Here is a 17,944-nt window from a genome sequence, read left to right as displayed (position 1 = left end):
ATAACGATCCTACTGAACTATAGAAAGTGCAGGAAAGGTAGTTAAAAATTACATAACCAACCTAGCTACGGTAAATGAATTAAGAATCATTAAAGTTCCAGCAGAACCACCAACTGTATGAATAACCAAAAAACGACAGATAACCAACGAACTGAAGGCAAGACAGGAATAATAAATTGGGGAAGGCGAACCATGAGGGAAGGACCAAATCAGACCCCCTGCAGAACCACCAACTGTACAAAAAACAAAAACCGACAGATATCCAATCAAAAAAAGGCTAGACAGTCCATGAATAATTAATTTAGTTAGGCGAAGGAAGGTGGGGTCGTGAGGAAGAACCATCGGCCCAGTCCTCCCCTCCACCCGATCGATCTCGCGGAGTCTCGCAAAGCACGAGAGTCCGATCGGCGGAGCACAACAGAGGCCGCCCAGAGGCACCTATTTAAGAGTTTTTCCCTCCTCATCTTCTCTTAACGCTTAGTAAGTCCCCCAACCTGTGTTTATGGCTGCATGAAGGTGGCAAGAATATATATTAGTCCCGGGAGTCGCGTGGGGGGGAAAACACCGTGGAAAATAAGGGAAATAAGGTTATGAGTCACTAAGGGAAGGGGGAATATGGCTCCGAATGTCATCAGCTGGTCTGGAAATAGCGTGTTTTAAGGGTCATGGAGGGGATTTATGCGGTGTTTTGTGTTCCTGGTGTATTTGTTAACGTGTCTTTGGTTATTTCTTTGGCTGCGGGCGGCTGGGAAAGGGTTACACGCACGCCCATAGGAGTATCCGCTTGTGGTCATAGAAAGTCAATCAATCAATTTGTATTTTCTTCCTTTTTCATCCGTTTTCTTCCTCTCTCACGATCTTCCTCCTCCTCGTTTTCTTCCTCCCTTACTATCTTCCTCCTTTTTCTTCCTCCGCTACGATCTTCCTCCTCTTCCTTTTTCTTCCTCCCTCCTCCCTCCTCCTCCTCCCCTCACGATCTTCCTCCCTCCTCCTCCTCCTTCCCTCACGATCTTCCTCCTCCTCCTCCTTTTTCTTCCTTCTTTTCCTCCAACCCTCATGATCTTCCTCCTGCACTTCATTTTCCTTCCTCCTCCTCCTCCTTTTTCTTCCTCCCTCCCCCTTACCCTCACAATCTTCCTCCTCTTCCTTTTTCTTCCTCCCTCCTCCCCCTCCCTTTGGTATGCCCTCTGTCCCCCCCTCTGACCTGTCTTAAGAGCTGTCAGTGAGAATTCAAGCTTAGGGCAATATTGAAGGACTAGCCAACTCTTGCAAAATTAATACGGATGGAATGTTTTTTTAGTCCCTGAGCACAGTGCAGTAATAAATGACATGGTAAATAGCAGGGGGGTCGAGGGGGGCAAAGTCTACTGTTTACCGTTGATGAGGTTTCAGGCCCTGTCGCCAACATTATAACAGCAATATTAGCACGGAAAGTTGTCCTCAATTCTCACACTTATAAAGTCGTTGGATTTAGTGAATAAGTGAGTCTTCAGCGCTTTCTTGAAGATTGCCAGACTGTCATCCCCCCCCATTGGGTATGTTACGTTAGGTGGCCTGGCTATGTGGCTGTCAGAGGGGATTTTTACATTATTTGTGTGCCATATGAGATTCTGATGTCCAAATTCCTCCTCCTCCTCTTTTTTATCTTTTTTTTTTCATTCTCTGGTGCTTTGATTTTGTTATTGTGATTATTTTCTTCATTTTCTGTCCCTTAACTTGCCTCCTCCTTCTTTTTATATATATTTTCACCCTTGGTATTTTTATTCTTCCTCCTTTTCCAGGTTTTTTATTGTCAGTATTTCGGTGACTTATTTTTCTTATTAATTTTCTTCTTGGTGGTAAAGTTATGAAGTGGGTAATGTGTGTGTGTGTGTGTGTGTGTGTGTGTGTCAAGGTTGTGAGGTGGGAGACAGCTGATGGGTCTTACTATTAGAGGCATTAATGGTCAGAATAGGGTACCATAGGCCATGTAACACACACACACACAGGCACACACACACAATTGCAACATAAATTTCTCTTCACATACATAGAAAAGAAAGAAAAAACTCATTCATGTGTTAATTTAGTGGTGGCCTAACATGTAAATACTGATTGATAGAAGAGTAGTAGGTGAACAATGGTGGGTGTGGCCAGTGACAGTTAAAGGGAGAGAGATAAGCCTCTAATAATCATCCCTACAAATCAGTTTAATTGCCCATTTATCTATGCTTAATTGTTTTTAATGGGGATATAGTTGAGGTTTGGCCTTTCTGTAGTACTTTTTTTTTATACCAGGAAGCAGCTCAAGGGCAAAAACAACAAAGAAAACATTAATTGGAGAGTTCAAGTCTTTGCCAAGTGATTAGGTTAGGATAGATTAAGTTAAGAATCTGATTGAAGGAATAGATGGATAATTAGGTGGATTTTCTTATCAATATCCTCAAGTGGTCCTTAGAGAGACTGTGGGGGAAGATTAGGTGTAAGCTAGGTTAGTTTAGGTTTAGAATCTGAAGGAATAGGCAGTTCTTATTTAGGCATATTTTCTTATCAATCTACTCGTAATTGGTCCTTAGAGAGACTGTGGGGAAAGTTTAGGCGTAAGTTAGGTTAGTTTAGGTTGAGAATCTAATAGACACTTCACTGATTCTAAACCACCACAATGCACACAGTTATACCATATGCCCTCAACTTCTACTAACTTTTGGAGGGAATGTGGTGGAGGACTGTCTTGTTTGTAGAGTAAGAAGTAGCTAAAGGTCAGGTTAAGATGAATGAGGTTTGAAGTTTAATTAAAGGTGGAAACGGTTCTTAGTTTGGGTTGGTAAGGGTAGGTTTAGTTCATGTGGTGGAGCATTGGTTTGTCTGTAGTGTAAGAAATAGCTAGAGGTTGTCAGGTCAGGATAAATGAGGCTTGAGGTTTAATTATAGGCGGGAACCATTCTTAATTTGGGTAGCCGAGGGTAAGCTTAGTTCACCGTGATATTGTGTGGTGTGTTATCTTCGTAATTGATTGTTTTGATCATTATTTGTATTATCACACTTGAAACTCTTGACTTTTTATCATGAACTTTGATTTGATGACTGTTTATTCTCTCATTATATCCCACAGTTCAGGAAAAAACAACAACTTGGGTTTTTATTTATGTTACAGCAGGAAATAGAAACACAGGTATAGACAATGAAGGAAAAAAAACTTAATATATTCTTTAGTAAATGTAAATTCTCTTAGTTTTTGAGTATATATAGGAAAGAAAAAAAAACTCCTGGAAACGACATCTTGATTTCTTATGTGTGTGACAGCAGGATAAAGAAACAGGTATCAACAGAGAGAGAAAAAAGAGCAATATATGCTTTAGTAAATGTAAATTCTCTTAGTTTTTGAGTATAAATATGAAAGAAAAAACCCTTCTGGACACATCTTGATTTCTTATGTGTGTGACAACAGGAAATAGAAAGAAAGGAAAAAAAAAAAGGGAAAATAACCTTGATAAATAATTCACTAAACCATAAAATCCCATAATTATTTTTCTGAGTATAGATGGAAAAGAAAATGGAGTCAATAGTTTGGTTTCTTATAAACGCAGCAACAGGAAATAGAAACAAAGGTATCAAAAAAACAAAAATAACTAAGTTTTTATAGATAGTCTTGATAATGGTAATGGCTACTGTCTTGTCACCCTGCACTAAGTAATTTGATATAGTAGTTTGTTAGGGTAAGATTTTAAGTATAATATTGTTTCGGTGTGTGTGTGTGTGTGTGTGTGTGCATGTGTTTACCGTTGCCGTTTACCGTTGATGAGGTCTCCGGCCCCGCACCGCCGCTAGCGCAGTGCTCTGGAGGGCCATCAACAAATATGATGTTAGTCTCATTAATAATCCTCAATGCACTTATTCGCAAACATCGTAGTGAGTGAGTGAGTCTTTGATTGCTCTCATGAATAGCCTATTGATGTCCTTTTAATAAACTTGGCATCATCATAGTCATAGAGTGCGTATGGCCTTACAATGAAGGTGGAGTCATGTATACATATTTTTTCATCCCCCACAAGGCTGCCTAACCTGCCTGGAGATAGCTGGTGTAAGTTGCCCCGCCTCTCATCTCCCTCTCTCTGTCTCTGTCTTTCCCGTTGCCCAACTGTGAATGCCAACCTACCCCCTCTGTAGCTCTGTAGATGTGTACGTGTGTGTATCCAGGCAGATAGCTGGTGTAAGTTGCCCTGCCTCTCATCTCCCTCTCTCTGTCTCTGGTCTTTCCCTTTGCCCATCTGTGAATGCCAACCTACCCCCTCTGTAGCTCTGTAGATGTGCGTGTGTGTGTGTGTGGTGTTTCTCATTTACCTAACTTTTCTTTATTGAATTGCCAGTTTATGTGCTTCTATAATCTTCTTTATCCTATGGTCATTTGTTTCTTGTGGAGTTGGATTTAAAGTCAGTAGTCTTAGATGCTTCTGGCTCTCACATCGACCATTTCCAAGGGCCAAAAAGGGATCAGTTGGGTTCTAAAGATGTGTTTTTCTAGGTTTGTGGCACCGAAGAAGGGTCAGACTTCCACTAGGATCGTTAAACTATCCCTGGAAGTGCCCATAACATACGAAAACTGTGTCAAATCCATGTGTTTGGGTGCCAATATGTTTAAGAATATGACCCTAAGCTTTACATGAAAATACCTAAAGTGTAACGGTAGAAATTAACGACCCCTTGACTTGAATGAAAAACGCTTAGTCAGTAGTAGGCTCTTGAATACAGTCGAACACAGAGCAGAGTCAGTGTTTGAACTTTATAGAAGGTTGAGGCTTTGTGAGTGAATGTTACCAGACCGAGACAAACTTCTTTGTCAGTTTAATGAGTAATATTAGTCACTGGCATGCTGTACCTTCCTTCCTCTTTGTGTGTGTGTGTGTGTGTTTACCTAGTTGTAGTATACAGGTCCTGAGCTACACTCGTATGGTCTTGTACATCTATACTTGTCCAGTCTTTCCTTAAATTGCCATACACTCTTTGCCTCCACTAGTTCCTCTTCTAATTAATTCTTTGTGTGTGTGTGTGTATGTATGTTGTGTTTAGCAGTCAATATACTGTATCAATGTGTGTGTGTCTTACCTATTGAAGCTAAAATGTACACTCCTTGCATCCACCACTTTCTCTTGTAATTCATTCCCTGTGTGTTTCAATTTGTGTAAGTATGTGTGTGTGTTGTATTCAGTGATCAGTAAGCTATCTATCTGTGTGTGTGTGTGTGTGTGTGTGTTACCTAACGAAGCAAAGGTGGTATAGGAAGGGTGATGTCAGCAAGGGAGGAAGGAATGTACCCCTGCAGTACCTTACCTCCCAAAGGGTTCTGCAAGTCATTTGGTCAAACGTAAATATGCTAATGTGATGACATCATCCTTCCCTCCCTCCCTCCTCCTCCCCCTCCTCCTTGTTCCTCCTCCTCCTCTTCCCTTTCCCTCAGCCATTCTGCTACTTTACATTTACATAACTTCTCCTTCTTGTACTTTCTCTTCTTTGTTCCTCCTTTTCTACCTCTCTTTCATCCTCTTTCTCTGTCTTCTCATATGTGTACCTCCCTCTTCCTCTTCCTCTGCCTCTTCCCTCAGTTAGCCTCCCATACCTCCTCCTCCTTCTCCTCTTCACCTTCCTCTCCCAGCCAGCTTCCTGTATACCTGTACCTCGTTACTTGCCAGGGGAACACCTCTTGTGGATTACCTATCGTGCATGCGGCATAGTGTGTGTATTGTTGGTGACTCATTTGTTTTCGTTCCCCCTCCTAGTTTTTCTTCCCCTGTGTTGTGAGTGGATGCTGTAGTGAGATGCCGGTGATGTTGTCGGTTGTGCGTTGGAGATGTGTTTGTTTTGATCATTATATCGCTTGGACAGTTGCGTGTGGTGGAGTCTTGGTGGTGTTATTTTTTTCTGGTGTTAGAGTTGTGTGATTCTAGATGTTTGGTTATATGGAGAAGCTTAATGGATCTTATTATTTGGTGCTGTTGTGTTAAATTTTTGTGTATGTGCGTGTGTGTGTGTGTGTGTGTGTGTGTGTGTGTGTGTGTGTTAGTTCTCCCTCTTTTCAATCCTTCATCTCCAGCTATATACCGACAAGTTTCTATGTATATTACTGGGTGTCTTTCTTACATAGCTGGTGTTTCCTATGCATTAACTATCTTGAGGTCTATACTCTTATCAACTCCTATGCAAGTGTTCCTATTCTTCATCTTTTCAGTCCATCACCAGCTATTTACCAAGAAGTGACTGTTGTTTCTCTGCCTACTGCTGGGTGTTATTTCCTATGTATTAACTCTGTCTTGAGGTCTATACTCTATCAACACCTATGTCAGTGTTCCTATTCTTCTTTTCAGTCCCTTATATACCAACAAATGGCTGTTTTCTCTGTACGGTGTTGTTTCCTGTGTATTAGCCCGGTAGCTGCAGGGATCATGTTTCTTAAAGGCCCCTCTAAGTGAGAATAGTGAGAAAAAATCATCACTCACACAAACCATTTCATAATATATATCAACGCATTTGTGATCAGTTCATGTATCATCTATTTTTGGGGGTTTATATCGTGGCAAGAATTTAGCCTGTCGCTGGTGCATGGTAAAGCCACAAATTTGGCCCGTCCCTGCTACCGGGTTAAGTACGTGTTGATGTGTTGCCCTAATCCTCCGTGTGTGTCTCTGCAGGTATGGAGGTGTAAGAAGTGCTGTGATACGCGAGTTGTTTGGTGCCCACAGTGAACCCACATCATGAAAATGGTTTTGTCGCAGCGCCAAAGAGAGGAACTGTGAGTAGCTGTAAAGAGATCCTTCAGTATGTTATTAATTGTTTTTTGTATTTGTTTTCCTACCCATTCAAAACAAAGATTGGAAGATTAAAGTCTTGGCCAAGTGAGTAGGTTAAGATAGATTAAGTTTAGAATCTGTAACTGAGTGGCTCCTTGTGAATCCAGTTTTTTGTTTTAATTCTTTTGTTAATAATTGTAATGGTCATCAAACATATGCTACAGTCTTTTGTTTTCCTTTCCTGACTCACTCATCCTCCTCTCCTTTCACCCTCTTCCTCTCTATTATTGATTAGTGTCCTTCCCCTTCCCTTTCTTATCTTTTCCTTCCTTCTTCCTCATTGTAACTATTAGAAGCTTTGGTGTCAGGGGTGTGTTGAAAGGTCCTTGAATGTATTGTTAGTTTTTCTATTTATTTACCTAATTCCTTTTTTTTTTTTATATAGTTTTACATCATAGTTTATTTTGTTTTATATTTGGCACCATATGACCCTGCAGTTGCAGTGCCAAGAACTGTTCACCTCAATAATGAATCAATCTGTCTTGTTCCCCCCACAGCAATAAGGCCATAGCTGACTACCTGTGCAGCAATGGCTATATGGATGCTCTGGAGGCCTTCAAGGCAGAGGCTGACATGCCGGGGGAGATCGAGAGAAAATACGCCGGACTCCTTGAGAAGAAATGGTGCTCAGTCATCAGGCTCCAGAAAAAGGTGAGGATTTACATAGACTTGCAGTTAGTGGCAATCCCAGACTTCATATTGGTGGCGTGCTCGAGAGTAACTGTTCACCATCGCAACGAGGTTACTGTCGGGTTGGAGGTAGCTGGTGGTCTGTAAAATGACTTGTGGGGGAACTTGTTCACTTTATTGCTGCACCCCAGCACTGCACAAGTGGATGGCATTTCGGCAGAGGGTCTGTCTTGCGGCACCAACACAGAACAGATCAAAAGAAGAAGAGGAACAGTTTGTTTTGCCTCTGATTCAGCCCCGAGCTTGAGTTGTGCACACAACCTATTGGCCTGTATCACAGGGTAATAGGTTTTTACCCACCAGAGCCTCAGTGGATCATTGGTATGGCAATGAGCACTGCAGCCACGTGCTGCTATATAGCTTATGCACCCAACTTTACCCTTACCATTTACCCAGCAATAGCCTCATCTCCTCTCCCCCTTCTCTCCCTCAGGTTATGGAGCTTGAGGTGAAGCTGAACGAAGCCGAGAGAGAGTACATCGCAGGAGCCCCGACACGCGACAAACGCTCCCCCGCAGAATGGATCCCTCGCCCCCCGGAGAAGTACTGCCTCACCGGACACAGAGCTCCGGTCACTCGGGTAAGGACCTCTGACTGGTACTGTATTGACTATACTCCCTTTCAACAACAGTCAGAAATATTGCAGCTGAAATATCGGAAGTTTTTTTATATGTTTGTTTGTACCCTATAGATGAATCAAATGTCCGAAATATTGCAGTCAAAATATCGGAAGCTTTTGTTTTTATGTCACTAGCATCACAGAACAGTCCATGGAAATCACAGCAACTTCCACGAGAGGCTTTTCAAACAGACGTATTGAGATGCTGCGACGTTTAAGAATATGAGTTTAACCGATGAAGTAAAAATTATCATCGTCATTATCTCCCCCCAGGTCATCATCCACCCCATGTACTCGGTGATGGTGTCGTCCAGCGAAGACGGGACCATCAAGGTGTGGGACTACGAGACAGGTGACTACGAGAAGACCCTCAAGGGTCACACCGACAGCATCCAGGACATTGCCTTCGACCATAGCGGGAAGTTCCTAGGTGAGAGAGGGAGAGGGAAAGTGAGAGAGAGAGAGAGAGAGAGAGAGGATATTTATATTACCTACTAAAGGAAGAAAACAAGAGGAAAAAATTATGAGAGAATCAGTTTTATAAGAGAGAGAGAGAAAGAGAGTAAGGTAAAATTAAGGGCACAAGTTATACCTATGCATGGCCAAATATAAGATAGTAACAAAAAAATAAGTTCTAACCCCATTTTTACATTATCTTTGTATTTTATTTTTATTTATTCATTCATTTTTCCCCCCCTAGTGTCATGTAGTGCCGACATGTCCATCAAGCTGTGGGACTTCTCCTCCTACGAGTGCGTCAAGACCATGCACGGCCACGACCACAACGTCTCCTCCGTCACCTTCATGCCCTCGGGTGACTACCTCCTCAGCTCCTCCCGGGACAAGACCATCAAGATGTGGGAGGTGGCGACCGGGTAAGACATTTTCCCTCCCTTGATTTACTTGTTTACGTTTTTATGTGTGTACGCAGAAAATGAGGCAGCTTAAGGGTGAAAAAAAGAAAAGAAGAAAGAAAATAGGCGATGAAGATGTAGGAGATGGTGTCTGGGTAAGGATTTCTTCACCCTTTATTTATGTATTTATTTACTTATGTGTATAGACAGAGAAAGAGGCAGCTCAAGGACTGTATGTGTGTGTGTGTGTGTCCAGTTCTTCAATTTTGTTTTAACTGCAACAAATTTCAGCCTCTACTTTCTGTGTGTATGTTTGTGTGTGCATGTTTGTGTGTGTGTCTCCAGGGCTTCATTTTTACATTTTAACTGTAATAGAAATTTCAGCTTCAAGTGTGTGTGTGGGTGTGTGCATGGGTTTCCATGTGTGTTACTGACTCGTGGCTTTCCAGGTACTGCGTCAAGACCTTCACTGGGCACCGGGAGTGGGTCAGGATGGTGCGGGTGTGCAGCGACGGCTCCCTCATCGCCTCCTGCTCTAACGACCAGACGGTGCGAGTCTGGCTCACGGCTACCAAGGAGTGCAAGGTGAGCTCAAGTGGTTGAGTACCTACACTGCATGATGTGAAAACCTTCAGCAGTGGGTATAAGTTGAGGTAGTTTAAAAAGAAAGGCAAAAGTTGATATATAAATAGGGTAGTGAATGAATGGAACAAATTACATTATATATTTCTATTTTGTGTCCACATATCCCAGAACATCCTAATTTTTTATAGGTCTCCACCAGAGTTACCAGATTTGCGTACCGAGCATACTGTATTTTCCGACTTCTGACCCACCCGTAACTACTCCATAAAACATCAATAAATTAAAGATTTTAACAATAACTATGTATCTGCTCGATATTTGTGTGGGTACGACAGTTTTGGGTCTGAGACTGATAAATATAATGTTCTGAGTACGATAATCTTGTAACACTGGTCTCTGCCCTATTGGAAACTTGCAACATTTGTCTTTCCCACTTTTCCATTCCATTACATCCATTCTGTCCACCATTCCTATTGCTTTCTCAACCCTTTCCATTCCCAACATTCCTAATTCTGTACCCTCTTCATTCCATTTCTATTTCCACCATTCCCATTGCTTTCTTATCCCTCTCCATTCAATATCCACCATTTACACCATTCCTATTTTCTATTTCCACTATTATGTCCACCATTTCCATGTCCTCCGTCTCAAAACCTCTCTCCCTTAGGCCGAACTTCGAGAGCACGACCACGTGGTTGAGTGCATCACCTGGTGTGAGGGCAATGCCTGCTCCGCGGTGAACGACGCCCTCGCCACGGACAACCGCAAGCCCACCTACCAAGGCCCCTTCCTCATCTCGGGCTCCAGGGACAAGACCATCAAGGTAGGATCAGGGATTAGGATGGTAGACCCTCTATGTAATGCGAAATAGGTGCCACCACAGAAATTAATGCTAAATGGAGGTTAACTTAATTATTTCTGGTTATTTTAGTATTTATTATTTATTGAATCAACCTTTCTTGGTTTACATGGATATGTCATGAGTAAGAATAGTTACATGGGCATGCTGGGCTGCAGTTTGTTCTAGGTTTTGTATATTTCATTTTTAGTATTTATTTACTATTTATTATATATTATTGAATCAACATTTTTGGTTTCTATCAAGTTAGGGAAGATTTGGCCACCCCTATTTTATTATCCTTTTACTGTCACTATTTTCATTGAGGGGGGACTATTTGGGTCTATTTTCATTGAGGGGGGACTATTTGGGTCTATTTTCATTGAGGGGGGACTATTTGGGTCTATTTTCATTGAGAGGGGACTATTTGGGTCTATTTTCATTGAGAGGGGACTATTTGGGTCTATTTTCATTGAGAGGGGACTATTTGGGTCTATTTTCATTGAGAGGGGACTATTTGGGTCTATTTTCATTGAGAGGGGACTATTTGGGTCTTTTCATTGAGAGGGGACTATTTGGGTCTTTTCATTGAGAGGGGACTATTTGGGTCTATTTTCATTGAGAGGGGACTATTTGGGTCTATTTTCATTGAGGGGGGACTATTTGGGCCTATTTTTATTGAGGGGGGACTATTTGGGCCTATTTTTATTGAAAGGGGACTATTTGGGCCTATTTTCATTGAGGGGGGACTATTTGGGCCTATTTTTATTGAGAGGACTATTTGGGCGAAGTTTCATTGAGTGGGGACTATTTGTGGCTATTTTCATTGAGTGGGGACTATTTGGGCCTATTTTTATTGAGAGGGGACTATTTGGGCCTATTTTCATTGAGGGGGGACTATTTGGGTCTATTTTCATTGAGAGGGGACTATTTGGGCCTATTTTTATTGAGAGGGGACTATTTGGGCCTATTTTCATTGAGGGGGGACTATTTGGGCCTATATTCATTGAGAGGGGACTATTTGGGCCTATTTTCATTGAAGGGGGGACTATTTGTGCCTATTTTCATCGAGGGGGGACTATTTGGGTCTGTTTTCATTGAGGGAGGACTATTTGGGTCTATTTTCATTGAGGGGGAACTATTTGGGTCTATTTTCATTGAGGGGGGACTATTTGGGCCTATTTTCATTGAGGGGGGACTATTTGGGTCTATTTTCATTGAGAGGGGACTATTTGGGTCTATTTTCATTGAGAGGGGACAATTTGGGTATTTTCATTGAGAGGGGACTATTTGGGTCTATTTTCATTGAGGGGGGTACTATTTGGGCCTATTTTCATTGAGGGGGAACTATTTGGGTCTATCATATTTTCATTTTCTCGATGCTCTTTCATAGATCCTAATAATAATGATGATAATAGCCAAATTTCTGCCGTTGAAAATATTGGATAATGTTTCTCTACAGATTTTGGACATTGGGTAATATTGGCTGTTTGTATTTTGATTTGGGATGCTGTAAGGTAATCTTGGATATTTATTTATTTATTTTTATTTATTTATTTTTTTTTTTCAGATTTGGGACGTGGGTGTGGGCCTCTGCCTCATCACACTGGTGGGCCACGACAACTGGGTGCGGGGCCTCGTGGTTCACCCGGGCGGAAAGTACCTCCTCTCGGCCTCGGATGACAAGACCGTTCGGGTGTGGGACATCAAGAATAAGCGTTGCCAAAAGACCCTCGATGCTCACTCTCACTTCTGTACATCCTTAGGTGAGGACGCCACGATGGGTGTTCATGTGGAGGGACGTAGGCTAACTTAACATAACATAATTGAGGCATACACAATATCTGGGACATGGAGGGACCTAGGCTAACATAACATGACTTAATAGGACCATATGCTGTAGTGGAGACATGGAGTGACAGAGGATAGCATAACATAATATAATGGGGGCATGGAGGAACCTAGGCCAATATAACATGACTTAATAGGACCATATGCAATAGTGGAGACATGGAGTGACATAAGGTAACATAACATAACATCATGGGGGCAAATGCAGTAGGGGACATGACAGGCTCTTATATGTGACTGAAGTATTTGACTGTTGATTTTGTTTACTGAAACTGGCGTTGGAGGGGACATTAGGTTGTTGTGTTGCTATTAATGGAGCCTTGATATATTTAAATATGTTTGCACTTGATTTTAGTTAGCAGGGTCAGTGTTGGGATATGTTTTGTTTACTGTCAAGGCACGATAGGAGCCTTGATGTGTCTTGACCCTCACCCCATGCTAACCCATGACCCTTCTTCCAGACATGCATAGAAACGCCCCTTACGTCATCACCGGCAGCGTGGACCAGACCATCAAGGTGTGGGAGTGTCGCTAACATGAGGGTGTGCCAGCCAGCCAGCCTCCCCCTCCCAGCCCACCCCTTCCTCCCTACTGCACGCTGTCACTGCTGCCACACACACGGATGATGATGATGCCACTGCTGCTGCTGCTGTTGCTGCTGCTGCTCCCTGCCCCTCCTGCACTGCTGTCTGTGATCCCCTGCCCTGTGGCTGCTCTGGTGGTGGTGGTGGTGGCGGTGGTGGTGGCAGCCACGCTGGGTACCTCCGCAGGGCTGGTGCCACCCTCCCTGCCCTGCACTATGATCTTGAGGGAGCTGGAATTTGGACAGTGTGCAGTAAGAGGCAAGTGGATCATGTTTTTGGGAGGATAAAACCCAAGTAATTTATTACTTTAATTTATTATTACCACAAAAGATATCAAGAGCACCACCCTCTTGACAGTAACTTGGGCATAACTGGGGCGCCAGGGAAGCTGAGGGGCATCTAGGGTGGGCTCAGCACCTGTGTATAGCTGCTGCTTGTGTTGCCTCCTTATCTTGCACACACGGCAAGGCCGAGGCTGCAGGCTTGCAGCTCCAGGTGTGACGTGTTGCTGATCCTCTGTTGTTTCTACACCAAAGAAGAGTAGAGGTGTTTCTTCAATGCCTGGAAGTGTTTACCATGAGCTCATTTGTATTTGTGATTCCTCATTCCCAGGTGATGATCATTAAAAAAAAAAAAAAAACTAATGTAACATTGTAAATATTGAAGTAGCAACTTAGTTACTTATACAACAGCCATGTTTTGAGAAACATAACGGAGGGCAAGGATGGAATATGTAGGCAGCAGTACAGCGATGCTTGTAATTGGTGGGCTGAGGGCCAGGCAGAGGGTGGCAGCAGAGGCCTCCGCCCCTGGCCACGGCCCCTCTCAAAGAGTGGGCCTGGCACACAGCGCCTGCCCCCCAGCACACCCTGCGACACAAGCCTTGGGAGACAGGAGAGGCTAGTTCAGTACAGGCAGTCTGGTGCTACACCCCTGGCCTCCACAGGGAGACTGTATCTAGGGTACAGCCTCCCTGGGCCTCCTCCGCCACCTGAGCGTGTCGGGGCCAGGCGGGCGGTTGGTTGGTGGCTGTTACCTCGGTTGTGTCCGGCGGGGCCGCGCGCTCCCACGTTCAATTCTCCTCACAGACAATACGAGTCTTAACTTTACTCTTTCATTTTGTCACTCTGCGACCTGTATCTTCACCACATCCAGATTTCATGGCAGATCTTTAAAAAGTCAAATTAGCGAGGCACAAAGGGTGCCTTTTTTTTTATATACTAACATGCTGTGATTACCTTATATAGTCTACACTTTACAGAGCTTTAGTATATTTTTTGTATTTTTGTACTGTTTAAAGTAGCCATGTGGTTTTGATGGTCATATTGGCATCAAATGATCACTGACTATCTTGTGTTTATTACAATGAGGCTGGGGCTACTCTGAGGCTACCTTGCCTGGCCAGCCAGCCAAGGAACAGCACCACCAGTAGCTATCAGTCACCCTGCCTTGGACTATGCCTGTGCCTGCACTGCCAGCGGGTCAGTGTCATGCAAACTTTGGTGAACACCACCACACTAGTTCAGTTAAGCAGCAGTAATAGAGAGGCCGGCTCTTCTGTATTGACAACTGAAAATGGCTGCCACAAGGTCTTAGCTGTGTTGCATAATATGTTGAATAGTCCATGGGGCTGGTTAGTTTCAGATTTATTATATAATGTGTGTGGATATGTGTGTAGTATGCATATACTCTTCTGCATAATGATGCATATTTGTATATGCATAACACATTCTTTTCTTTGAATTAAAACTCAACCATATACTTATACATTGCATATACCCTTCTGCATTATCATGCATATTGTATATGCATAGTAGCACATTCTTTTTTTCTTTGAATAAAAACTCGCCTGTATTCTTATACATGCATAAACATTCATTACATTTACTCTACAATGCTAGATCTGAGGCCTAAGTGACAGTGTATACAATAGTGGCAGCCGAAGAAAGTGTCAAACATGTCTTGCTTTAGTCAACAGACGCCGCTGTCATTTGACTCTGCTCCTCTCACTAGTGTGTAGCCAAATAGTGTAAGTGCATTTTGGTGCAAACCTTTTTTTTCCAAATATTGTTTTATAGTTATTTATTTCACGTGTATGACTCGCTCTTGAAACTTCATGACGATGGGGCCATAGGGGCTGTTGGAGAGACCTTTGAGATGGCACTCAGGACTTTTGACGACCTTACTTCTGTCTCCTCCTCTATGAACACTTGCGACACTAGGCCGCTGGGGAGGGTCGTTGCTGCTGTTGCCTCCGCTGCCGTAGCCATCGCATCCCCGGGCAGCACATGGGAGGGACCCTAAGAGTCGAGAGGCAAGAGGCGTTGATTCTGATAGCCAGGCACATCGGCGGTCAGGTAACGTTGCCTTTCATGAAGCAGACACCTGAAGCTTGGCACAATCAGTTACCAGTTGGAGTTGAGACTTACCCACATTCCATAGCCTTGTGGTGGTGACTGGTGGTAGGCCCGGACGCGAGGTGTGTCGGGGCTGTCGGCTGTTTTGTTTGCTGTCTGTACTTCTGATCCTATTGCTTGGCCATTAAAGGAAATACTATTGTCTGTTCTTGAAAGGTAATGTTCGCTGACGGCTAGAGAGAAAACTTACCTATATAAATTTCAAGTAACTAACCAATTTTTTTTTCTCACGATATACATAGTCTCCTACACACTAATGATGTTGATGTTGATATACGAGTCTGTGTCTTATTTATTGTTTAGACTCATTATTTGTGCTGGTTTAGTTTTGTGGACAAGCAAACACGTGTAACAATAGGTGATCATTTTTTAGTCAGTGTTGGTTCACTAGCGACTGTCTTTGGCTTTGTTTTTTCTTTCTTTAAATAGATAAATTCAATCTTAGTGTTTCTGAAGACAGAGGTTTTTGTTTGGTGGGTTTCGTACCCCAGAGAAGGTCACTGTTTACACTACACCATTTTGAAATTGTTCAAGCTGGAAGTTTGTCTAACCCATTACCTTGAGACAGGTAATTTGTGACCACTGATCCCAAGGGTGTGCTCACTCACTCACCCAGGAGTTTTTTCAGTACAGAGTTTCAGACAGAAAATTAGTGAACCCAATGAGAGGTAAGTCTGAGAAGGGCACAATTTTGTTTAGTTGTTTTAGTCACCAGTCTTGTTCCAGCTGAAACGCTTGTTTACCCCCACAAGAGGAGTGTGTCAGCCAATCCTCCAAGCGATTTCAGGCACAGACTTTTGAGTTCACTTCAGTTTTCAGGCGTTGTGAACCTCTGCTCTTGCTAGCTTAGAGAGAAGTCACACCCTGAGCGTTGGCGAGGCACCTCCCTCTCCCGTCACCACGACACGCCACCTTTTCCTTGGTTAGCCTCTGTGTCCAAGAAGTGAACTTTGTTTCCCTTATATACATACATACATATATATACATATAAATATATACATACATATATATGCATTAAAATTGATGTTCAGACTTGTCTTTTAGTGAAACCATTCTTGAAGGAAACAAGTCAATGTTCTGCTTGTCGTACATGACTGAACAATTCTCCGTTCAGCACACTTTCATTCCGTTCCTTTGTGTGGTGTAGCAGCGTCTTCACACTCTTATCACTGGCATACATTGGACTTTTAAACATCTTGCATGTGTTTACATTTTGTTTTTCCAATTTCTTGCTTCTCTATATTTTCAGGTATTTTGCATGCTTTTGCTAATGTTGGTGACATTAGGAGTGTGCATGTTGAAGACTGTTGATGACAACACTGTCGCGAGTCATTAGAAAGCACTGATGTTTGACATGAGTCTTGTGGGATGATTGATTACATTTAGACATGGGTGAGATAATGTACCCAAGCCGGAACATCTTGGCAGCTTGGAAAAATCAAATCTGCAGCCATTTTTATTCAGCTTATATTTTTTGTAGTGGAGGAATTTCACGGTCTTTAATTAGTTGCTTTGAACAACTTTGTTACTGCTGAACACTGTACATAATTACCTTCTCTTCTCTGTACATTTATTCTATAAACATTAAGTAACAACTGAATAAATTCGATGTACACCAGACATTTATTTTTCTCCTTGACTTGCCCCGAGCACCTGCAGTGTGTTGCCAGTGCTGGAGGATGTAGGTCCAAGAGTATTAGAACATAAGATTTACTGGTTAATTGATTTTTTTAGAATTCAGGTAATATTGCATTTTCTTGCATGAATTATGTACACTTAATTTTGGTCTGTGTAAAAGAGCTGTAGCCGGCATCCCTTCTTCAGGGCGTGGAAGTTAAGGCGGCCGATTCAAGGGTCATCTTTCGCCAGCTTCCAGCAGGCTCGCGGCAGGATGGCACATTGCCTTAGTCCACTGCTTGTGTGCAGGTCCTCCTCTCACCACTGTGTAGCGATTTAGCCAAATAATTATGTGCATTTTCGTACAAATCTTTTTAAGAAATGTTATGTACATCTATTTCACCTGTATGACTTACTCTTAAAACATGACGGGGTCACAGTGGCTGACAGAGCTTGAAAATGGTATTCAGGATACCTGAAGTATATAGTTGGGCCACTTTTAATTTTCTTTTCACGAACTTGATTTGAAAGCTTGACTTTTTCTACATAGTCATTATGCTTTGCTATCTTATATTCAAACCTCCAAGAACTAGAAAAAAAAAACATTAAACATTCTACCTTATGTTCACATCCCTGAGAGAATGAAAGAAAAAACAATGATAGCATTCTTCAACTTTTAATTCCTTCACAATAGCAATATTAACATAAACAACCACCAAATACCCTCCTAGTAATAACAGTCACCAAACTAAACACATCACATTTTACAAGAGGCCTTTCATGTTTCCTCAGCAGGCCCTTTATGGTTTACTTCATCTGTTGCCCTTGATCTGCTTCCATTGCCATATAAAAATGAGCCATGCAGGGTAACTTTCCTTTAAATAGCAATAATTATCATCAAGGGAGAGTAGACTTGTTAATACCTGTCTTGCCCTCCAACGACCATGTTATATATGTAGGAAGGAATCAAAGAGACCATATCGTGTGGTGGGGACAGGAACTGCGAAAGGAGAGTTGCCATGGGTGGAGAATGGTGGTGTGAGTTGTGAGGGAGAGTACTCTGGGCTT

At 42.6% G+C, this 17,944-nt stretch overlaps 1 protein-coding gene across 2 annotated transcripts; it reads left to right on the top strand.

Moving 5' to 3' along the window:
* The first annotated feature begins 339 nt into the window (after positions 1–339).
* On the top strand, positions 340–16,877 carry LOC126998213 (lissencephaly-1 homolog). 2 transcript variants are annotated; one of them, XM_050859703.1, is made up of 11 exons: positions 370–480; positions 4,032–4,060; positions 6,663–6,763; positions 7,319–7,472; positions 7,945–8,091; positions 8,404–8,560; positions 8,831–9,005; positions 9,434–9,569; positions 10,237–10,392; positions 11,978–12,173; positions 12,720–16,877. In XM_050859703.1, the coding sequence occupies exons 3-11, from the start codon at positions 6,726–6,728 to the stop codon at positions 12,791–12,793; spliced, it is 1,233 nt and encodes a 410-aa protein (XP_050715660.1). In that variant the 5' UTR covers positions 370–480; positions 4,032–4,060; positions 6,663–6,725; the 3' UTR covers positions 12,794–16,877. The 2 variants fall into 2 exon arrangements, with proteins under 2 accessions (XP_050715659.1, XP_050715660.1); XM_050859702.1 differs by lacking the exon at positions 4,032–4,060 and having other exon boundaries at positions 340–480.
* Positions 16,878–17,944: the final 1,067 nt, after the last annotated feature.

Source organism: Eriocheir sinensis, chromosome 13 (genome assembly GCF_024679095.1).
Source record: "Eriocheir sinensis breed Jianghai 21 chromosome 13, ASM2467909v1, whole genome shotgun sequence".
Lineage (NCBI taxonomy): Eukaryota > Metazoa > Arthropoda > Malacostraca > Decapoda > Varunidae > Eriocheir > Eriocheir sinensis.
This window is presented reverse-complemented; position numbering and strand designations above follow the sequence as displayed.

Coding starts and splice junctions, on each gene's coding strand:
- LOC126998213 (XM_050859702.1), top strand. CDS start 6,726: ATGAAAATGGTTTTGTCGCAGCGCCAAAGAGAGGAACT. Junction 7,473..7,944: donor TCATCAGGCTCCAGAAAAAG/GTGAGGATTTAC, acceptor TCTCTCCCTCAG/GTTATGGAGCTTGAGGTGAA. Junction 8,092..8,403: donor ACAGAGCTCCGGTCACTCGG/GTAAGGACCTCT, acceptor ATCTCCCCCCAG/GTCATCATCCACCCCATGTA.